The 22,714-nt window shown below is 42.7% G+C and overlaps 3 protein-coding genes across 6 annotated transcripts in view; 2 read left to right on the top strand and 1 right to left on the bottom strand.

Annotated features, from left to right (window-relative positions):
- Positions 1-8,542, top strand: part of LOC144005078 (tectonic-3-like) — a 13,992-nt gene extending 5,450 nt beyond the window's left edge. Inside the window, exons 12-18 of one of the 2 annotated variants that reach the window (XR_013279493.1) lie at positions 769-916; positions 1,068-1,202; positions 1,321-1,519; positions 5,963-6,211; positions 6,563-6,702; positions 7,458-7,591; positions 7,691-8,542. Coding sequence is in view for 1 of the 2 variants with exons in the window: in XM_077502983.1 (XP_077359109.1) it covers positions 769-916; positions 1,068-1,202; positions 1,321-1,416 (379 nt within the window). In the remaining variant the exon portion in view is untranslated. Of the gene's footprint in view, positions 1-768; positions 917-1,067; positions 1,203-1,320; positions 1,901-5,962; positions 6,212-6,562; positions 6,703-7,457; positions 7,592-7,690 lie in introns of those variants that run through there. The other variant, XM_077502983.1, reaches the window with a different exon arrangement.
- mto1 (mitochondrial tRNA translation optimization 1) lies at positions 1,571-8,443 on the bottom strand. 2 transcript variants are annotated; one of them, XM_077502982.1, is made up of 13 exons: positions 8,283-8,443; positions 7,734-7,936; positions 7,439-7,638; positions 6,583-6,700; positions 5,956-6,254; positions 5,748-5,860; positions 5,474-5,664; positions 5,252-5,382; positions 3,976-4,180; positions 3,676-3,847; positions 3,478-3,587; positions 3,258-3,415; positions 1,571-1,807 (listed from the first exon to the last, which is right to left on the bottom strand). In XM_077502982.1, exons 2-13 carry the CDS (start codon positions 7,921-7,923, stop codon positions 1,700-1,702), a joined length of 1,995 nt encoding a protein of 664 aa, XP_077359108.1. In that variant the 5' UTR covers positions 7,924-7,936; positions 8,283-8,443; the 3' UTR covers positions 1,571-1,699. The 2 variants fall into 2 exon arrangements, with proteins under 2 accessions (XP_077359108.1, XP_077359107.1); XM_077502981.1 differs by having other exon boundaries at positions 8,188-8,442.
- Positions 8,543-9,492: 950 nt separating the features above from the next.
- atxn2l (ataxin 2-like) lies at positions 9,493-22,253 on the top strand. 2 transcript variants are annotated; one of them, XM_077502680.1, is made up of 23 exons: positions 9,493-10,287; positions 11,258-11,297; positions 11,650-11,706; positions 11,802-11,873; positions 12,418-12,574; positions 12,770-12,891; positions 13,091-13,182; positions 13,971-14,207; positions 14,280-14,737; positions 14,978-15,064; positions 15,137-15,250; positions 15,448-15,531; positions 15,626-15,687; positions 17,193-17,521; positions 17,591-17,660; positions 17,738-17,872; positions 19,083-19,146; positions 19,230-19,411; positions 19,497-19,638; positions 19,730-19,839; positions 21,017-21,196; positions 21,297-21,468; positions 21,591-22,253. In XM_077502680.1, the coding sequence occupies exons 1-23, from the start codon at positions 10,166-10,168 to the stop codon at positions 21,638-21,640; spliced, it is 3,138 nt and encodes a 1,045-aa protein (XP_077358806.1). In that variant the 5' UTR covers positions 9,493-10,165; the 3' UTR covers positions 21,641-22,253. The 2 variants fall into 2 exon arrangements, with proteins under 2 accessions (XP_077358806.1, XP_077358807.1); XM_077502681.1 differs by lacking the exon at positions 9,493-10,287 and adding an exon at positions 10,350-10,679.
- The last annotated feature ends 461 nt before the right edge of the window (positions 22,254-22,714 follow it).

Below are 22,714 nucleotides of genomic sequence, written 5' to 3'. Positions count from 1 at the left end.
AGGCGCTCTAAAGCAGACAGGCCAGCTTGACGCTCGCGTCCACGCACTGGCTATCAAGTCGTATTTAAAAAAAAAAAAAAAAAAACACACACTTCGCTCTTTAGGTCTTTCTCTGCATGATGTGTGTGCACTCAGGGCAGATAACAAGGCGCTCTAAACCAGACAGGCCAGCTTGACGCTCGCGTCCACGCACTGGCTATCAAGTCGGATAAAAAAAAAAAAAAAAAAAAAAAAAGCACACACATACCTCGCTCTTTAGGTCTTTCTCTGCATGATGTGTGTGCACTCAGGGCAGATAACAAGGCGCTCTAAACCAGACAGGCCAGCTTGACGCTCGCGTCCACACACTGGCTATCAAGTCGGATTTAAAAAATAAAAAATGCATAACTCCTCACTCTTTCGTCTTTCTCTGGATGATGCGCGCACACTCATGGCAGATAACAAGGCGCTCTAAACCAGACAGGCCAGCTTGACGCTCGCGTCCACACACTGGCTATCAAGTCGGATTTAAAAAATAAAAAATGCATAACTCCTCACTCTTTCGTCTTTCTCTGGATGATGCGCGCACACTCATGGCAGATAACAAGGCGCTCTAAAGCGCAATTTCCAGGATGTAGGTGTAGCTTTATAGCTAACTGCCCTAGCATTAGCTCTAGCTCCACAATTCAGTACTACATAATTCTCAGTCTTCAAACACGTACAATTTAATTTGAAGCAAATGTTTTCATTTCACTTGAAAGGGTATGAAACGTATTTGTGTGTTCCAAGTTCTCCTTCCAGCGACTGCAGCGATCTGCGTTCCCACATTGGCAGCATCTTGCAAGGAGCCGCTATTCCTGACATGATAGCCATGAGCTCGGGCTCCCAACCGGAGTGGACCAGAGTCCTCAAGCAGGAGTGTCCCGTCAGCTCGGAGGTACCAGTCACGTGTTTAAAAAAAAAAAAAAAAAAAAGTGGATCAACTGCCGGGATTATTGAACCCTAACCTGTGACTTGTAATATTTGAGTGTTGTCTTTGCTGACAAGTTAATCTAGAGGATGGATTGGATTGTTTTTCCCCCTCTTAGGAAACATGTGAGTCAGGCTGCACGCTCCCACACTTGCTGTCTGTGCAAGTGCTGTGGGCTCGTATGGGCCTCCTCGATCTTCCTCAGAGCTACATCCTGGGTGTGAAATACCTTTTCCGCTGTCGAACGTATCAGGTAGGCATTCAAATTCAAAGGAATACGACAGGAATTTTCCAAAATTGAGGGTTGAGTTTTAAAAGCAAACTGAACTCTAGTTTATATTTTAAAAATAACTCTGTCTCGTGTTTTTCAGTGTCCTCTATCGTCATCCATCACACTAACCACCGAGGTCGCGTTCGCCGACATGACGGTTTTCCCCAAGCCAGTGCTGGAGATTGGCTCACCTTGACTGACACTGAGCTGGACGGACTCACTTTTATTGCAGTTCAGGTCACTTAGAGTTCAACGCTGCTCACAGTCCGCTTCCTAACAGGATTAGAATTCTTCACCAGGTAGCTGGATTGTTGATGAGGGCTTATTGAATGTTCTCCACAAACATTGGCTGACATATACGTCTTTATTGAAAGATCAGAGATAACGCCAATATGATCATTTATTTTTGTGCATTTTTTAGTAACGGCATATGAGGTGAAGGTTTATTTTTCCTCTTCTAGCATCGCCTTTTGCTTAGGTTAGTTCCTGTGCGTTCTTTTCTCCTTCTTCCCCGAGTGGCGGACGTAGTTGAGAAGGTGGACAATCGCAGCCGGCGTTATTCCTTGCAGACGTGTAGCAGCGCCCAGCTGAGGGACAAAATGATCGTATGTAAATATTGGTTGACCAAAAATGTCACTTTTGCTTCCTTCTTAAAATAAAAATGTTTACATTTAAGCATCCGTTTATCGTGAGGGATGCATTGGAAACCTGCCCACTACAGATGAAACGGTGGTACTTTGACCCACAAGTTCAATTAGTTCCGTTTAATAACAAAAATAGTCCGATAAAATATTTTACTACTGGTCTATAAAACTGGACCAACATGATAAAATATAATGTATAGATTTTTTTCAGTTTCACCAAACTCTTCTTAGCAGTTGTTTTTTTTTTTTGCCTAACCTGCTCTTAGTTTTCATTTAGTTTAAAGCTTTAAATGTGCCGAATTTACTTCTGATCACAGACTTTTTTTTTTTTTTCAACCATAGTTAAAAAAATAAAATAAAATAAAATAAATAAATAAATAAATAAATGATGGTGGCCAGAGGTTGTGACGCTCACTGACTCCATCTAGTGGTGGAAATCAGAGATATTCAATGTTATTAATTTATATTAATAATATTGATATAATCTGCAATTGGCTGGCAACCAGTTCAGTGTGTACCCCGTCTACTGCCCGAAGCCAGCTGGTATCAGCTCCAGCACCAGGGTTATTATAGTTTTGGAATTTTTCATTTTAGTTAGTTTTGAGTTTTATTTTTTAAATTGAGTTAGATAGGGTGGTTCTGTCGGTTTTTATTAGTTTTACTTATTTCATAAATGCTTTTAGTTTAGTTTTAGTTAGTCTCAGTATTCGTTTTTTTTATTTTTTATTTTTTATTTATTTATTTTTTTTTAACTCACTCACTCACACAAGCTGACATCATTTAAGCTGCACATGGTCTCCCAGGTGGAGAAGCGAACCCATGCCAACCGGTATTGTGTGCAATATTATTAAAAAAAAAAAAAAAAAAAAAAAAAAAAACACCATATCATGCCATGATGTCATCTGAAGGTGCTTTTCTATTGGTTACTGCCAGATGACATCACTTCTGCGTGACACACTTTCAAACGTCCTTATTCCGGTTAATATCAAAATAAATCTACTAAAAAAAATCATCCCCAAAGGCTCATGCATTCAATTAATTACCAAAGATTAAAACAAAGTACATATTTGCTATAATTTTAGTTAATTTCAGTTAGTTTTGTAAACATAAAATGTAGGTAGTTAGTTTTCGTTTTTTTTTTTGGGGGGGGGGGGGGGGTTCCAATTAATGAAATAGTTTTTTGAATTTTATTTTTTTCCGTTAGTTTTAGTTAAAATTACCTTGTCTAGCGCCCCCGCCACCCTCGTGAGGAGTAAGCGGTTAAGAAAATAGATGGATATTGATATAATAAACAGTATTAAATATTTTCTTCCTCCTGGGAACCGCATAACAAAAAAATTGACAAGCACTGTTGTAAAGGCAACAAAATACAATGTATTTATTTTGGACTCACGGTGCTGGGCCGAACTCTGTCCAAAATCTCCCGGACTTCCTGTGACAGAGACACGGGCAGGGAGAAATAGTCCAAGTCCTGAGGGAGAGACATGCTCTCCTCTCTCTGAATTCTTTCAATTTCCTTCTGCTGGAGGATGCAGTGAGGCCTGTACACAGCTGAGAAGAAAGAAAGCCATTGACTTGAGCGAAAAGCAATTTCATAAATATCCATACGCTACCTTCTATCTTCAGCCGTTGCGAGAATTCCATGTAGGGTGAAAGGCATTCTGGGAAGACGGAGGCCAACATTTCAAAGGTCGCGTCCTTGTACTGCAACATCTCCAAGCCGCTGAAAGACGAACCAGATATCCAATATGACTTCAAACAGAAATTGACGTGGGATTATGACTTGATGAGTCCGGCCGTTTGTAACTTGCGTGGTATTAGCAGGCTTCGCCTCGCTGATGTGCACGTGAGGCAGCTTCAGTCTCCAGGTAGTGGCAGGCAGAGAGACATCCTGAAGAGCTGCGAGCGCATCCTGGAGAGCGTCTCGCACTCTCACAGTCTGCTGGTAGCGCGAGGACGACACGCAGCCAACCTCCTCGAAACCTGTAATTGACATGCTTTAACTATTCATGATGACAGACAAGAATTTTCAGTTTTAATCCAGCTCCCCCCTTTTCACTTTATAGAAACGCAAACACAGGAATGCGCCAACGCCCCGCGACGCCATTGACCTTTCAGTGTGAGTCGCAGGTCGGCGTTGTCCGGCCTCAGAGACGTTCGGAACTCCGCCCGACTGGTGAACATCCGGTATGGTTCCGTAATGCCTCGTGTCACGAGGTCGTCGATCAGGACACCGATGTAGCTCTCGGTCCGAGAGAGCGCGAGCGTGGGCGTCGAGAGCGCCGCGCGGGCTGCGTTGATCCCCGCCCACAAGCCCTGTACAGCAAAAGTAAGTTACATATGTGCAAAAAAATTTTTTTTCATAGTAGGGACATGAAGGTCACGATATTGTGGGGATGTTGGCGATACAATAAAAAGGTCACAATATTGTCACAAAAATGAGCTCATACAAAAAAAAACAAAAAAAAACATTGTGCTTTTATACATAACAATGCATATAAACAACCTTCATACGGCCATTAGCGTGGATTTTAAACACAGAAGGGCCAAAACATGCCTTGTGAAAATTAAACTGCCCTACAAAAACTAGCCACATCCCTAGTTCATAGTTTCTTGGCTGCGCAGTAGCTTTTATTTTTCCCAATCAGATTTCAGTATAATTTTTTATTTTGTCCAATCAGAGTTCAGTATTGTCAAGGTAATAAAGACCGGTCTGTTTTTTTTTTTGTTTGTTTGTTTTTTTCCAGGCCTGATACCAATGCCTGCCGATTATTAGTAAGTCAAGGGGGCCGATAGCCGATATTTGAAGCTGATATTCAAATTTAAAAAAAAAAAAAAAAAAAAAAAAAAAGTGGGGGGGGGGGATTTTTTTTTTAAATACAAATGCCAATCTTAGCTCTGTTGTAATGTCTTGAAGCATGTTGTTTATTGAACAATTTTTCATATTTTTTTTATTTTTTTTTTTAAATCTTAGACCACAGACATTCTTTCATATTTCAAACAAAATGTTTAGGGAGCTCCCAAGGTTATCAGTACGTCTTAAAAAGTTAAATGGAATCTTAAACACGTAAAAGTCATAGCTCTCTACAGTTTTCTATAGTAAATATTTATTTCCAAAATTTAAAAACACCTGAAATCTTAAACTTTCACATATTTTTGTTTTAATGTCAAACAAAAATGGTTCAGGAGGTTCCCAAGGTCAGCAGCATCTCTTATAAAGTGATCATTTAATTTTAATTGAAATAAATAGTTTTAGGTTGACCGTATATCGGCCGTCTTAAAAAAAGGCTGATACCGATATTATAGTTAAAATGCCCAATATCGGGTCTATCCCTACAAGGTGCCATCGTTTGTTTTTTTTTCCCTTCCACCCTCGGATGCAGCTACCTGTGCAGCAGCCTCCTCGTACCCTGTGGTCCCGTTAATCTGCCCGGCCAGGAAAAGACCTTGGGTGCTTTTCACCTGCAGTGCGGGGCTCAGCTGAGTGGGGCAGACAAAGTCATACTGCACGCCGTAGCCTAAAACAATTGCAAAAAAAAATTGTCCTCAATATACATGTTTTTTGGGTTTTTTTTTTCACTTTTTAAGATGGGTTAGGGTCTCCCGTACCAGGTGTGTGAATTTCAGCCCTGTGCAAGGCCGGGATCTCCCTGATGAGGCACAGCTGCATGTCAGGGGGCATTGTCATGGACAGACCCTGCGGGTACACCAGGTCAGAGGTCAGCCCCTCAGGCTCCAGCCATACCTGATGCTGCCGGCCTGGAAAGCGAAGTACCCGGGCCTCGATTGAGGGGCAGTACCTGAATATAAGACGAGGAAGTCTGATTTAGGAACAACTTGCATGCTTAAAACTATCAATCAAAAAAAAAAAAAAAGTGTGCACCTGGGGCCCTTTGTGTCCTGCTGTATGTGACAGTTGAGGTGAAGACTCTCTTTCACCACTTGATCCACACCAGGAGTGGTATAGGTCAAGTGGCACGGCAGCTGCTCCTCGGCCTGTTTTGTTGAAATGAAACTAACGCACCTGAAGGTGGCGTATGCACAATTTCACATGCTTTTTCTATTTTTATTTTTATTTTATTTTTATGTACCTTGCAGCGAGTGCGGCTATTGAGGAAGCTGAATGGACTCGGCTGACTATCGGGCGGGTGTAGCTTGGCCTGCTCAAAATCCACGGAGGCCTTCACGATCCTGGGAGGGGTACCCGTCCTGAGTCGGCCCATCTTCAGCCCCAGGCGCTCCCGCAGCGTGTGCGACATTCCGGCGCTGGACGGGGCGTCGCCGATCCGGCCCCCCGGCGACGTGCTCCGACCCACGAAGAGGGAGCCGGACAGGAACGTACCTGTGGTAAGAACCACAGAGCGGGCCGAGATTGGGACGCTTGCACCTGCTGCAATGACAAAAAATATTATTTTTTTTAATATTATTTTTAAACAAACATTTACTTAATTTAAATACAACTGAATTGCACTTAACATTCGCTGCCACCGGTTGTGATTACTTTGCATACCACTAGAGGGAGCCCACTTACATAAAACGAAACCCAGGGACAGCAGTTACTACTGAAATGAATAGAAATGCCATGAATCGGTTCCAGGCTACCCCCAACTATCAATATTTGTGCTTCTTAAGTACTTGTGGTCTTTCTCTGTTCGTGGCAGGGCTTTGTTCATATCCCCGATCTTACTGTGTTTTTAGAAGACATGTTTGCTGCCCACCTAAACGTATCCCAGTGACTCTGTGGCATCCAGGCTCTTCTGGGTTGGATTCTGTAACGAGAAGCTCCTCCACTGATCCCTCCAGCACTGTCAGTCCGGGAGTGGACAGCAGCTCGGACTGTAATAATCATTAATCATCATCAACCATCTTTCTTTTACAGAAACGTGCAATTTGTGTCGTTTACGGTTGGGGATACAGAGACCACACTAATCCATTATTTATTAGGGATGAAACAATATCCTAACATCACGATACGATATTATCACAATATGGTCACAATATTGTGGGGAAAATAATAATTTAAAAAAAAATCACAATATTGTGCTTTTGTACAATACAGCAATGAAAATTATGATTACATTATTTAAAACATATAAATATAATATGAGTGAGGCACTATAGTGACCAACTATAGTGAGGCACTTTCGAATGCAAGCACACTTTGAGTTCCGACACATATCGTCTCGGTTCACATGCATATTATGTTCCCCTCCATGTGACCATTAGTGTGGATTTTAAACATAGAAGGGCCAAAACATGGACAAGGACATGCTGTTGAATTATTTGATATAATTGTTACTTTGAAAGCGTCTTGACCGCTTGCTGTCATTTATTTTGTGTTATTTTATTGTTATTGATCAAGAGCAGATAACATAAGTTTTACTTCTTTCTGTCCCTTTTCATTTCTCTCTTTTTTTTAAGGAATGAAATAAAAAAATTGAATTGAAAATGTAATTGGATCATAACTGTTTAGAAGGAAAAGTCTCGACAACCTTAGAGCAAACAGTAATGCATAAAGGGGTAACGAATCTTATCAACAGAAATCCCCCTTTCTTTTTTTTCTTTTTTTCCCACCTGAACGAACTGGCGGTAGAGTTGGCGGTCCAGCTGAGCCCGCGGCCCCCACACAGCGGGGCCCTTCCTGCGATTCAAGATGGAGAAATGGATGCCGGCCCAGTCACCCGCTCGACCGCACACGCCGTCCAAAGCATCCACCTCCTTCACCAGGTGACCCTTCCCCACTCCACCCAAGGAGGGGTTGCACGACAAGGCACCTGCAAGGAACGTGATGGGAGTTTTTTTTGTTTTTTTGTTTGTTTTTCTAAGCTTGCGGGGCAAACGTTTGAAGATCACACGTTTGCTGTCTTACCGATGGTTTGAATTTTCTGCGTGACCAGCAATGTCTGAGCTCCCACTCGGGATGCCGCCGCAGCCGCCTCGGTGCCTGCGTGACCCCCGCCCACCACTATGACATCATACTGCTGTCCGGCAAGGTGACTGGCACGTCTGGAGACCAGTAAAAAGGCGGTCTCCAAGGTGGGGAGCTTCCTTGTCAACATGGCTGATGCTAACCTGTGTGTGGAGGGGACAGAATCGCACAGGACGGGTCATGCATGGGCCAATGAGACTGACGTGCATGTGTACACAATGTGGAGTTCAGACAGAAAACCCAAAAGATGCTGAAATGTTCTTTTAGATGTGAAGGACAGATTGTTGTTTTTTTATGTGTCCAAATACAGAGTAAAACGACATAATATGCTTTTAGAGAGCGTACACGTGACAGAATGTTGGCAAAAGTAGAAGAAACAATATTACAGTATTACCTTATGCAAGTGTAATTAGTTAACGTCTTTATGGAGGACGCATTATAAGATTGCGGTTATCACAGCCGCTAAAATTAGCACTTTGGGCTACTTACGGGTTCTTTAACAAAATTCAGAGGATAGTTATGGTTTCAGTTATCAAAATAAAATAAAAAGAAGAAGAAGAACGGAGTAATGAAGTCCCGACGACAACGTGGAGGCGGCCATGCTGTGTGTGGCTTACTGTCGTAATATATGTACTAAAGACGCACAGACATTTTTTGGGGGCACTGTTTAATGCGTTCACTCACATAAAATGGAAACACAATACACTTGTTCACTGATTGGATTATAACATGCAAATTAAATATATATATATATATATATATATATATATATATATATATATATTCATTGTGTCTATGTAAACTATACAATAAAAACAAAAACTTACACTATTCTAATGCTAGTGTTAAAAAGTTTAGTCATTTAGAAAGTTCCTTGTTTTTGAAAGGATGACCCCCCCCCCAATGAAAACAACGATAGACATTGTTAATGTGGCAAAAGCAAGATATTCGCCATCCACTGCCTTACTTAAGATAGTTGGTATTTTCCCACTTGTAATCATTGCTTAATTTTTCTTCAAATGTTTTTATTTTTGGTAGTCTTTTAACATTAGCAAAGCTATTAAAACATTTTGTTTTGATTGCATGACCTTTTTTTTTTTTAACTCACAATGCAAGCTAATAATATACTATTTTTTTCTAATATTTATTTGTTATTATGTTTTCCATTGTGCTAAGTCAGCAAAACGGGTACTGGATTTCATTGACAGTATGTACTATCATTATTATTATCATTATTACTATTGTTATTATTAGTTTCATTTTCATTTATTTATTTATGTTGTAGCGAGCAGTGACGGGAGTCGGAGGCAGAGTGTTGAAGTCCGGAGCCAAAGACCGGCGATTTATTGATAGCAGCTTCTCAGCGTTTAACAGCAACAACAACTCACTCTGTGCGAGGCTCACAGACCTACCAACATTTTGTTCTTTTATCCTTTCATCCTTTCATCCCAACAAACTCCCCCTTCGTCCCAACGTTCCGTGGGTGAATTATGTTCTGATCACTACAATGTATTTATTTTACTAAAAGTAATTGAATAGGTATTTATACTTTGGGCTTTACTTTTCCTTGACAAAATTATGTTATACTTATCTATACTTTTAGCACTTCTGAGCTATCAATCAAAGAAACAATCCGATTCGATCAATCACTCAGTCTTTGAACGTGCGCGCGCACGCTAGGTCAAAGGTGAGAGCGCGCACGTCGAAACCCCTCCCCCTTTCGGACTCGGACGGGTTTCCCAGTGAGCCGCGCGTGGATTGAGTCAAGTGAACCTACCGAGAGGTGGTGCTGACCATCCGATGCAGGTTTTCTTTCCGAAACCTGAATCATTTCACTTTCGGAAGCCACTGACAAGCAACGCAAAGACTTTATTATTACTGTTTGATTTTTTTTTTTTTTTTTTTTTTTTTTTTTTAATCGCCAGGTTTCGCCGGAGTCAAGGCGACGCGGTAGAAGGAAAGAAAGTAAAGCGAGGAGTGAAAGCGCCTGACTGCAGCTTGAAGGGTCAAAGCTAATGCTTAGCCACCTATCCGTTGCTAAATAATTACACGAAAACTCGTGTCAGTTGAACCGTCGTTTGCTTTGTCATAACCGCTGATATCACAAAGTGGATACTCGGGGAAGCATTTTGAGGGTGCACGCCACATTCGGTTGAATTAGCTCGGGGGGGGGGGTTGACTGGACATTTTAGGCCACGAGCGACTGGTATTCGCGTAGCGAGATTAGCTACTATAGCCGGTACTGCTGAGGTGACACCGGCTCAGCTACTAAAGATAGTTTACAACCGGAGCCACTTCGCATCGGACGGTTAGTCAAGTGTTTATTAGTTCCGACACTTTTGGTACTGTCCGAGCACCCGCGCTTGTTCGCCATGCTCAAACAGCAGCAGCCCAACTCCGGCGGGAGAAAAGCGTCAAATGGCACCACGGGCCCCGCCGGCATGTCTTCTCCAGTCAGTGGCGGCAGCAGTGGCAACAGGACGCCGGCCGGGAGGTGAGTGAGCCGGGCTACACGCGTCAGGAAAGTCCGTGGTCGACCCCTTGCGACTAAGGCCTACCGGTTAAAGCTCAGGGTGCTTAATGGGGCGCGTCTCAGCCACAGAGCTTCTCTCTCGGCCAATCCAATTCGTTGATGTGAGATTGACAGGTGGGCCGAACCAATCGGATTGCTTGGACGGAACCGTAAACGATTTGAAGGGGCGGGTTGAACTTTGGTGAAACCATTAAGTAGCAAATCAACATACAGGTGAAAGAAAGTTTATCTGGCCGGTCAAGACCTACAAAAGCAGACGCAGCTTGGCGGAAAACAATCTGTTTGTTTGCTTCTAACTTGAATGAAGCTCGTTAAATGAGTCATGTTTGAGGAGGTTTAATGGCTAACGCAAGGTAAGCCGAGTCCGTCGCCGGTGTTGTGAATGTGGTGGGTTTTGTTTTTGGTCAGATTGGCCTCAGCCTTTGTTTTGTAACCGTGCATGTTTCTTGGCTGCGTTGCCACCTCATTGAGCAAGACTGCAAGACCTTTATCTCGTGAGGATTGGACGTAAACATAGCGTTTGGTCGTCTTTTTCCATTTATATTTCGGGCTTTTTTTGTTGTTTTGTGCACGGTGAGCTTTATTTGGAATGTAAACACGGTTTTTATGATCATACTCGAGATTTTAGAATCGTTAGAACTAAGGTCGAAGGGGACATTTAGAGCTCGCCATTGTTTGTTGATATAGGTATAAAATATAATTGTCAGTTTGTTTGTTTTTTTCTCAAACGTTTATTTTTAAAATGATTTGCATGGAAAGTAGAACTAAAACATGGATGTCATTGCATGATAAATTTCTCTGTATATGAACTGATTTGACGGTATCAGCAATCATTTTGTATTTTTAATGTTTTAAAACTATATGAGCATGTTACACTGTATTCCCTTTACTAACCAATCTTAATTTTTTTTGTTCTTTTGTTCTTCCACAGGAATCGAACTACTGCAAAACCATCGTTCCAGTCTTCTCCTGTGAGTATCGAGGCACATCAAATTTGGCCAGCAAACATAAGCATTTTGAAAACGTACAAAAAAAATAAATAAATCACGTTTAAATAAATTTTCTCTTAATAAAAGAGCCCCAAAGATTTAAACCTTGACTCTTTATTAGCTGATTAACTCTGCAAGAGTCTGTTGCTTTCCAGTCACACAACTAAAGTAGCCGCCCCCTTTCACCTCACATCACTAGATATGATTAATGTGGCTTGAGATTATACGAGGGGTGGCATTTTCTGTTGCTAAAGCCTGACGTCCACATATCATGACAGCTTGTTTGGAATGTGTTGCTGGGGTCTTAATGGATGCTTTTGTGTCCCTTGTGAAGGTTTTTGAGGGCGTGTACAACAATGCTCGAATGCTTCATTTCCTCACAGCTGTTGTGGTGAGTTTTGATGAATGATTGTCCATCTTCTTCCGTGGAAGTGATGTCAAGTGCCTTGGTAAATTTACAATTTTTAAACCTTTTATCGCTTTCAGGGTTCCACTTGCGATATACGGGTGAAGAATGGGAGCATGTTTGAAGGCATCTTCAAGACACTGAGTTCTCGGGTAACTTTTAATATGCAGTGATTTTTGAAGTTCAGTGGACATTTGCAACATTTAGAGGGGTGCAATGGGGAAGTCCCAACGCATGTATTAATTAATAAATTATTTCATTCTTTAAAAAAAAAGAAAGGACAGGGGGCAGAAAGAAGTGAAAATTGTATCTACCCCTGATAAAAAATAAAAATAATAATCAACACAAAATAATTAAACAAAATGATTCAACACCATGACCTTGTGCGATTATATATTCTGCCAGTAATTGAGCTTTTATACATTTTTTGAAAATACAAATGGACTGAGATGATTTGGTTTTATAGTCTAGATTGTTCCACAGACTGACACCACATTAATTGGTAAAATTTCACGATGGGCTTTATAATTTTTTTTAAGGCCGTTAAACTCCATCAATTGATTGAATTTTAAAGTTTTTAGTTGTATAAATATTGTAATATTGGTCCTTACAGCATGCTGCAGAAATCTCACACATCCTCCAATGAATCAATTTACATGCCGTCTAAACTGGTTGACTTCCCTCAAATGTTGTTAGTGCGAGTTGGCCGTGGACGCCGTGCACAAACGAGAGGAGGAGGGCTCGACGTCGGCTCCGCCGCGGAGGGAGGACATCACCGACACCATGATCTTCAGCCCTTCAGATCTGGTTACGATGATATGCCGAGACGTAGACCTCAACTATGCCACCAGAGGTACACACGCTGCAGCGATTTTCACGATTAACTTTTGTGTTTGATCCACAGTCAATGGTTTACTCATCTCTGTGTACAATGATGAATGAAAGTGCACAGGGCAACTAAAGATTATTTTTGCTCCCTGTGAGTTTTGCGACATGGTGGCTTGCAAAATGGTGCATTGAAAGTTGCATTATCCTGATTTGTGTGCAGATACCTTCACTGACACCGCCATCAGCTCCACGCGCGTCAACGGGGAGCACAAGGAGAAGGTGTTGCAGAGATGGGAGGGAGGCGATAGCAACGGGGAGAGTTATAATCTGGATGCGGACGCAGTAAGTTCTTCGCCGGATTTCATTTTCAGCATTAGCCTTTTGCCGTCAAATGTTGATATGCTGCTGCAGTTTAAAAAAAAAGAAAAGAAAAGAGATTACATCGATGCACAGTGACTGACATTTAGATATTTACTTTGTTATAAAACAGTCTTGTTTCAATTGATTTGTCTTATTGAATATCTGTTGTTTTGCTCGTTAGTCGAATGGCTGGGACGCCAACGAGATGTTCCGCTACAATGAAGTGAAATATGGAGTCACGTCAACATATGATTCCAGCCTTTCTATGTATACGTAAGTTTCTGTTAGTCTTTGTTAACCTTGCTGACAACCACCAACAAATGTTTGGATTGATTTAAAACTGGGGGTGTCAAAATTAGTATGTTAATTTAAAGCTCCTTTAACAGCACAAAAAAAAATGTCACGCAATTAATGACCGCCCCTTACTTGGAAAGCCCGTACTGAGGGAATTCCAGTTGCAACGCAGCAGACACGTTTATGTCCAAATTTAGCAGTAATACATTTAAAAATCATGCATATATTTGTGGAGACTGGGGTCAAGTTGTATTTTGTAATTTTAAAAATGTGCACAATTTCACAAGTCACTTCATGTTAAAGATTAGGTAGCTTTTAATATGAATTGAAAAAGTTGTCACCAACGTCTTACAAATACAATCATGCCATTCTGTGGCAACAAAAATTACCGTACCTCAATTCAAGTCAATATCACTTGGGGTTTTTTTTCAGTACCGTACATCTTTTTGATTTGAACTTAATTTGATAAAATTATTACGAAATGACAATCGATGACTAAAAGATGCATCCATATTTCTACTAGTTTAACATTTTTTTTCCCCACTTTTATGTTAACAAGAGTATGAAAACTCAAGAAAAAAAATTCATTTTGCATTTTATTGTACATTTAGAACAAATATAAAACTTGCGATTAATCATGACTTACCTATTGAAGTCATGTGATTAATTATAATGACAAACTTGAATCACCCTGACATCCGCAATTAAAACACACTGACAAGAAGTCTGATAACTGAGTTCCTCCCTCACTCCCTCCCCCCGCCCAGCGTGCCGCTGGAGAGAGGCACCTCCGAAGTGTACCGACAGCGGGAGGCCCGCGCCGCTCGCCTGGCCAGCGAGATCGAGTCCAGCCCGCAGTACCGCCACCGCGCGGACCTGGAGAACGACGAGGGCAAGAGCGAGGAGGACAAGTACAGCGCTGTGGTGCGCGACGGCCCCGATCGTGACAGGGGCCACGAGAGCCCCCGCGAACGGGAGAGGGGCCGAGATGGCCCCGGGGCCAGGTGAGAGCCGTGTTCGGAGTTGAAACCAAACCAGTCGAGTGAAGGTTTTATTAACAGTATTTTGTTTTTCAGAGAGGGCAAGTACATTCCTTTACCTCAGCGGCAAAGGGAGATGAACCGGGACCGAGCCGAGAGGGGCCCCGGCGGCCCCCCGCCTCACAGCCGACTTGGCGGCGGTTACCGCGCCACCCCGCCGTCGTCGTCCTCTTCCTCATCTCCCAGACCCCCGCTGCCCTCCGCCGGTGGCCCCCAGCCCGCCGTCTCCCCGTCGGAGCGAAGCAGCCCCCTGTCGGGCAGAGGCGGGGGGGCCTACGTCGGCCACCACCCCCAAGGAAGCCCCAGCCCGGGCCCCGGCTCCGGTCCCGCCAGTCCGTACACGCCCGCTTCTCCGGGGACGGCGCCCGCCTCCGCCGCCTCCCTCTCTTCCGCCCCCTCCCCGACCAGCCCGCCGGCCCCCCACGGACACTCGGTCCCACATTCCCACTCGCTCCCGCACTCCCTGTCTGAGGCTGGCAGACCTGTTAATGGAGGTAAAACTCACTTTTGTCTTGTTACATTTTGGATTTGCCACATTTTTGCTTGTGTATTGGAATTATCTTTATCCGGCGGGGCCTTATTGTGGGAATTTTTGTTACTATTTTAGTTGTAAATACTTTCTTTGTGTAGATGTCAAACACATTTTATTATAGTTTGGAGTCATGATAGTTTTTAGGGGCGTCGCACTTTTATTGCTCATTCAGGGACAACAAAAATGTGAATGTGTCTTTCAGTTGCTGCCAGGACTTCCCCCAAAGCTCAAAGACTGCCGCCGTCGAGCAGGACCGTCCGCACTCCAAACGCACACGCTCCATCCGCCGGTAGCCGATCCTCAGCCGCTCCGCAATATCGTCGTCTCCCTCTGACGCCCACTGACGAGTTTGTCCTTGCAGCCGCTCGCTCGCCAAAATCCGGCTCTTCCCAGGACACGCCTTATTTGGACACGTCGTCCATCTCCCTGCCTGCGCAGAAGACGTCAGGCCCCGCCCCGCTTTTCCCCGTGGATGGTACAGTCAACACTTTGATATCCTGTTTTCATTTCATAATTTAGCTCCAGTTATTGTTTATCAATGAGGGTTTTAGCCTAGTCTAGTTTTAGTGGGGTGAAATATGTGTTGACGAAATTATTTTTGTGTAGTTTTTGTTGACAAAATGAACACTATGAAGCGGCACGACTCATGAGTTTTGTCGTTTGTCTCGCCAGTGAACGAGATCCTTTGCGCGGCGGCGAAGGAACGCTCCGCCGAGAGTCCCGGCGGCGCGGAGGAAAGCAAGAGCGGCAGCAAGGGTGAGAAACGTGACAAAGGCGCGACATTAAGCCGGAAACACCACAAGCGCCTTTCCTGAAAGCACATTTTCATGATCTGCCGTTTTCCCGCCAGCTCCTTCGGTTCAACAAAGGTCGCAAATCGAGGAGCTGCGGAAGTTTGGCAAGGAGTTTCGGGTGAGTGCTTTGGAAAACAATCCCAAATTAGAAGAGCGAGCCTGTGGCATTACAACTCTTGAGGACACTTCATGACAATTATTTGGTATCAAGATTTGGGCTTGATAAGAAAATATTTTTCATGGAATTTCATCGTAATCCTGAAAAATGGGATGTGATGATTCTTTTATTAAAATTTGACCTACATTTACTGCTAATTAAGATACACTGCTTTTGGATTCTGGTTCATTTGAAAATAATAGAATAGAAAATGACCATCTATCCATCCTTCATTTTATGTAATTAAAAAAAAAATGCTATATTGAGATGGCTTGCTTTAAAATAAAGTTGGTATCAGTCTTTTTGAGGAATCATACGGCCCATAATGGATCAATTTGAAACTTAACTTCAGGAAGCTAATTATACATTTTCAGTTAAGAGATGCTGCTGACCCTGGGAACTCTCTGCACCTTTTGTTTTCATTCAATTCATCTATTCCTAGTGTTTCTATCAGTTACTCTTCCAGAGTTGAGTGCCTGTACTGATATTGGTCTGGTGAAAAAAAAAAAAAGTAGCATCGAGCATCCCTAAATTTACGCTTCAGTCCAACATTTTCAATCACTTCCAGATCCGTCTTCGCATACTTAGCCTATTTGCTGCCATTTTAGTGTCCTTGATATCACGGCAGTCTGCTGAATGCCTTTTATGTAACGGCCCTTGGCAAAATTTAATTTAAAATTTAAAGCAAAACGAACTAGAATGCGTATTTCAACACAAATTTTCTTATTTTTATTTAATTTTAATTTATTTATTTTTTTAATTTTCAAGGTTATTTCTTTATTTATTTATTTTGAGAGCTCATTCGGCTGTCTTACCGATTCTACATGTCGTCATCATTTGTCTTTTTTTCTTTCTTTTTTTGTGAGTTTGTGCTTATTAATTCATGGGAGACCGAATAAAAATCTCATACCCTTCACCTTAACCGGATACTTCACAACAACGCCAGTCGTGAAGTAATCCGGAGACCAGAGGAAGGATCAAAGGAAAGAAAGATGAAGCAAAGTGAAATCCAGCACCACCTGCCACCCACAGTATTACAAAACCAGAATCTTTCACCAACCCAGAAACGTGTAAATTCCAACAGATTAGGGAGATCTCAAGAGACCAGATGAAAAACTATAGGAAGGAAGGAAGGATAGATGAAGCAGAGTGAGATCCACACACACCAGCCTCTGCTGATTCAGTGGGAGAAGCAAATTCTGTTTGAATTTCAGTCGATGCTGGTGTGATGGATCAGCATGCGTAAGAACCTCCACCAAAGTCTACCCCGGGCCGACAAGTGAAGTCTTCTATCTTCATGCTAAACATTTAATGCGAAACCTCGTAGACAGGCGGAAATGAGCCTACAAGTGCTACTTCACACACAAACAGCAGACAGAATGCTTGAGTCTGCTGAAAATATCCATCTTCTTACATTCACTCACCTGTTTTTGTGTTTTGTTTTGTTTTGTTTTGTTTTCTTCCAGCTCCAGCCGAGCGGCGGCGGCAGCACCAGCTCTCCCAGCTCCCCTGCGGCAGCGACTCCCCCCGCCGTCGGCGACACGGCGCAGGCCGGTGCCGCCAAAGCCTCGCCGCCAGACGCTCACGCCACTTCCGAAGCCAAACTGCAAGTCGCCGCCCCCGGCCCCTCCCACTCTCAGCCGCCGTCGCTCCCGTCCGACGAGCCCCCCAAGGAGGCCGGCGCGCCGACTGCCCCCACCTTGTCGGGAGCCATTCCGGACAGGCACTCGCCGGCCGCCCCTCAGCCGGCCAGGACCCCGGGAGGAAGCGAGGAGGGCACGGAGGGCGTGGCAGAGTAAGTTTATAAAAATACAAATAAAAATGATAAGGAACTTCTTGGCATGTTTTCTGTCTTCATGTGTAGCCAAGTGAAGAAATCCACCTTGAACCCCAACGCGAAAGAATTCAACCCAATCAAAGCTCAGATGCCGATGGTGAGCCTCTCAAAATTGTATCCAGTGACTTTCGTGTGGTCCCCTTCCAAGTCCAACATTTCCCATTTGCTGTCCAGACAAAACCCAACACGGCGCCCACCCCGCCTCGACCCACTCCTCCGAGCCCCGTGGTCATTCAGCACCCAGGCGGGCAGGGTCCACTCTACAACGCCCCCTACCTGTCATATGTGTCGCAGATCCACTCTGTACAGGTACACCAGCAGGGGAAGAAACAAAAAAATGCCGTAAATTAGGTTCCAACCGATAGAATTTTATTTATTTTTTTTTGGGGGGGGGGGGGTTCGAATTCCTTTTAATCTGCCGATTTAAAAAATATATATAATGCATAAAATTAACCCCTTCCCCAATTCTTTTTCAATGTGCGCCACTTCGCCACAAAAAAAATTCTTGAAGCATACAAGGTTATTGTGTAGATTTGTGTCAATAATAAAACAATTCTTACTTGTTTACAACTGCTGTAAAGCATTAACCTTTTCTTTTGTATATTTTTATCTTCTGTTATTTTCACAAGTCTTGGGACTTACTGGGCTAACCTGGGGCATCGGGATTGTATTTCGTGTCATGTGGAATTGGGTGTTATGATGACAACAACAAAAAAAATCCTTGGATGTTTGCATCCTTGAATTTTGAGAAAAGAACGTCTTTGAATCCTTGAATTATCAACTTTATAATATCATAGAACGTGAAAGGACGACAAAATAAAAACAAGTGAAATAAGAATGGAATAAACTAAAATAACTGAAAAAACAGTAAGAACAAATACTGAGTGGTTTTGGCCTCTTGGGGGCAGTGTGGTGCCGTGCATCCATGGTATACACACTTTAAAGTCAGTGCAGAAGGAAGTTTCAATTAAATTCTATTAAAATAATTAGTTTTTCACACATTGGGAAGAATTTGTGCCTTTGCAGTGTTATCTCATATGTAGGTATGTGTTCCCACAAGATTTGTGTGTGGATATTTGTTATTTGAAGGAAAAACACTCCCGATGTCGATGTTAACTCCCTGTTAGCATTTGCTAACTTCCTGTTGGCTCTAGACTAGGGATGTTTTGAAAACGAAGCATGTTTTGTATTTAAATATACGGCGGATGTAATTCTTACGTTGTGTATTTAGTTTTACAGTTAAACCCAACTGCAGTGTCATTAAACAGCTTAAAGGACGCTTAGGGGTAACAGAATAACATACGCTACACACTTGCTAGTTGCTAATGCTACGCAAGCAAAATGGTGCGTTCAGGGTACTTTCACGGTGTCGTAAACTTCGGCTTTCTTTGATAATGTTTTAAGGGGAAAATAATCACCCATTTGGTCGATGTTTGAAGGCCAATAATCGTACCGTAAATATTTCAGAATGTTTTGTCAAACTATTCAAAACAAAAATCATTGATTCTTCATTCTGCAGACCCCACAAATGTACCAGTACACCATGTCAGCAGTCGGCCAGGGGAAGTACCCCAGGACCAAAGGTAATGCAGGAATCCGACGGAGTTGAGTTTTGTTTTGACATTGCCCAAAGCTGAGTTTTGTGCCCCCCCCCGTGGCGTTTCAGGCTCCGTGGTGGCGCCGCGCTCCGACCACGGCACCTCGGCGCCCCCCATGTTGCAAGCGGCGGCCTCGGCCGCCGGCGCCCCCCTAGTTGCGTCCCCTTACCCGCAGTCCTACCTGCAGTACAACCCGCAGCAATATGGCCAGCAGCAAGTCATCCAGGCCATGTCGCCGTACCCGGGACAGGTTGCTTGCAAAAAAACAAAAAAAAACAACAAAAAACGCCACATCTTGGCTCTAAATTTCAATTAATGATCCGTTTCTCTTTCAGCCGATGTACTCCATGCTGCAAGGGGGGGCTCGGATGATAGGGCAAGGCGGGGGTCCCCACCCTCAAGCCCTTGGACCTCCGGGAGGCCCACAGTTCCAGACACAGGGAGACGGGCCGCAGGGACCTCAGCAGGGCATCTATGGTCAGCAACCAAGTGTCTCGATTTTGTCGTTTTTCAAATGTCAACAGCTTTTAGCGGCAGTTTTTCTGAATTGTCTTTTGTTTTTCTGCAGCTCCACAGTCCTTCTCCCACCACTCGGGGGCAGTACATCAACCGCAGCCATCCAGTACCCCAACAGGCAATCAGCCCCCGCCCCAACATGCTGCGCCCAGCCCCGGACAGGTCAGACAAGCCAACACGCAACCAAGACTTGAAGCCTTTTCAATAGAAAGTTTCTTCATAATGTCAATCAAAATGAATAGACGTTTCATTTTATTTTTCATTTATTTCAGGCAACAACTTACAGTTGAACACAGGAGAAAGAGAGTGGGGGAGAAGAAAACATATTTAATCCCACCCCCTGCAAATTACAGTATTATTTTAACAATTTAAATCATTTTAACCATAATATATAGACAATATTAGAGCCGACCATGAACTGAATTGTTAAGTGCTAATAATGGTGACCCGTCTTGTTAGCTTAATAGCACTAATTCCAAAATAATTTTTAAACCAAAAAAGCATGCAACAAATTAGATAAAAAAAACAAAACAAAATGTATCGATACTGTTACTCTAAATTTAAAATTGACTTGATCTGATATACACAAATGCAACGTGATTAATAAAAATGTTTGATAGCCAGTCAACTCGACTCTTATTGGATGACGCCCACGTCACTCATCAGGCCCCACCCTTTTAAAGCCATACACACTCCAAGTCACAAATAATCCAGTAGACGATGAGGAGGGCGATCCCAAGTGGACTAAATAATACCTTTTTAGTAATGTAAAATCCAATTTTATCCGATTATTCAATAGGTATGTAACAAAAACGGCAATATTGCGATAATGAAACTGCCACAATATCGTCGCCGTGTCATAATATTAAAAGCAGCACATCTGTTAGTCAGGTTGATTTCCATTTGTGCAGTTCTAGCACCCTCTGATGGCTAGTTTTTTTTGTTTTGTTTTTTAGTGCAGTTTAATTTTCACAAGACATTTTTTGGCCCTTCTGCGTTTAAAATCCATGTTTAATGGTCAGATGAAAAGGAATGTAATGTGTTTGTGAATTGAGTCATTATGTAGAGGAACTCAATGTGTGTGTATATTACCAAGTAAATGCCGCAATAATAAGTGTTAGTAGAGATTGTAGGTGGTTTGTATGCATTGCTGTTGTGTACAAAAGAAGAGTTTGTTTTTTTTATTTTTTTTTGTTCATAAAAATTATCGTATCGTGACCTTCATATTGTTATGTTTGGATATTGTTACATTCCCTATTAATCATTAGTCGATTCTAAACATATTCCACACGGTTATAAAAAAAAAAAAAAAAGACGTAATGCTGCTATTTGCTTCCAGAACGCCCAGTCAGGCCCGCAGCCCCAGTCCTTGTACCACTCGGGTCCGTTGTCAGCGCCGACCCCGCCCAACATGCCGCCCGGCCACACGTCCCCACAGGGCTCCTACCCCATTCAGGGCTACAGCATCCACGGCCACCAGGGCATCCCGCCCACGTACCCCCTGGGACAGTTGGCACAGGTAGTCGCACCCGTCCAGTTACCTTTCACCTCCCTCTACTGACAAAAAAAAAAAAAAAAATAGATTTATTTATTTTTGGTCGTGTCCTTTCCTCTTTCAGGCCCATGTCCAAGGAGCCATGTCGGGCCCCCACCACTCGGGGAGCCACGGTCAGCCCCAGTTAGTCATGCTGCAGCCTCCCCCGCAGCAAGGGCCCGGCTCGGTGCCCCAGCACCCGCAGCATGGGCCGCAGCAAGGGACGCACCAACACTTTTACATCGGCCATCCGCAAGGTAGGACAAATTACTCGTATTTGCGCTTTTTTTTGTGAAATGTCCAAAGTAAATTCAACTAAATGTCTTATATATATATATATATGTATATATATTTTTTTTTTTTTTTTTTGCGCTCACAGCAATGCAGGTTCAGACACACCCGGCCTCCTTCCATCCACCTGGAAACTAAACTTGTCTCTCCTTAAAAATGTTCCCGGGATTGAGCGCCGACATCCCCGCGGATGACTTGTCAACTGAACGTCCAAAAAACGAGACTGGCAGCAGCGGGGAAGGACAAAGTCTCGGCACCTTCTTCTTTTACTTCTTCTTGTTCTGCTGTTACTGTTCATTCATTGGCCCCAGAAGAGGATTTTTTTTTTTTTTTAATGCAAACGGATGAAGATGGAGAGACGACAACGACGAGCGCGGCGTCGAACCTGCGTTCAAATCCTGCGCTCCTCTTTAACTTCTTCCTTTTGCTCAGAGGCACCTTGCTCACTTGGACCAGTCTGAGGACAAAATGGTTTCATCTTCCCAGCAACGTGTATTTGGCCTCGTGTGTTGGCTCAGTTGGACAAACCAACGGGATGAATACTCACCGCATGACAGGAGGCGTTTGAAGGGGACGGGATTTTTAACAAATCGTTTCTTTTAACTTGCCCCAAGAGTTAAAAACAGAAGAAAAATCACCCTCTGACCGTTCTTCTCTTCTTTAGGAAAATAAAATATAAAAAATGAACAAGACAAAAAAAACTTAAAAAAAACAAAATGACCCAAAAATAAAGTTTTCAACTTAACTACAAAATGTGGTGCATTTATTTTCTACCCAGAGTGAGAATGTCTATCACATTGAAGAGGAAGATTAATTAGAAAGACTAAATGATGCTTTTACCCTTAACATTTCTTCACACTATTTCTACTGTATGTATACAGTACTTATCTAATGTAAAAAAAAAAGCGAAACATATAGTAACACTAAAAAAAGGCATGATTTATGACAGTATAGTAAGACAAAAATTACTAAACGACCATGTATAGTAAAGCCGTTTTTTTAAATTACCGTGTTTAGTAAGGAATTTTTCTTTAATAAAAGAAAAAAAAGACCATGTATAGTAAGATGTTTTTTTTTTTATTTAAAAAACGACCATGTATCGTAAGCCATTTTTTTTTTTCTACAAAAATTACCATGTATAGTAAGGCATTTTTTTCCTAAAAAAAAATAAATAAATAACCATCTATAGTAAGCCTTTTTTTTTTAATAGAC

Source organism: Festucalex cinctus, chromosome 17 (assembly GCF_051991245.1).
Source record: "Festucalex cinctus isolate MCC-2025b chromosome 17, RoL_Fcin_1.0, whole genome shotgun sequence".
In the NCBI taxonomy this organism is placed as follows: Eukaryota; Metazoa; Chordata; class Actinopteri; order Syngnathiformes; family Syngnathidae; genus Festucalex; species Festucalex cinctus.
The sequence above is the reverse complement of the archived record's forward strand: the minus strand, read 5'-3'. Positions and strand labels throughout refer to the sequence as shown.

Bases quoted from the DNA above. Each gene is read 5' to 3' on its own strand.
- mto1 (XM_077502982.1), bottom strand. From the start codon at position 7,923: ATGTTGACAAGGAAGCTCCCCACCTTGGAGACCGCCTTTTTACTGGTC. The intron at 6,701-7,438 runs GTGGGAAAAAAA...TGATTATTACAG, and splicing joins TCTACCGCCAGTTCGTTCAG to TCCGAGCTGCTGTCCACTCC. The intron at 6,255-6,582 runs GTGGGCAGCAAA...TTGTCATTGCAG, and splicing joins AGTCACTGGGATACGTTTAG to CAGGTGCAAGCGTCCCAATC.
- atxn2l (XM_077502680.1), top strand. From the start codon at position 10,166: ATGCTCAAACAGCAGCAGCCCAACTCCGGCGGGAGAAAAGCGTCAAAT. The intron at 11,298-11,649 runs GTGAGTATCGAG...TCCCTTGTGAAG, and splicing joins CATCGTTCCAGTCTTCTCCT to GTTTTTGAGGGCGTGTACAA. The intron at 19,147-19,229 runs GTAATGCAGGAA...GTGGCGTTTCAG, and splicing joins GAAGTACCCCAGGACCAAAG to GCTCCGTGGTGGCGCCGCGC.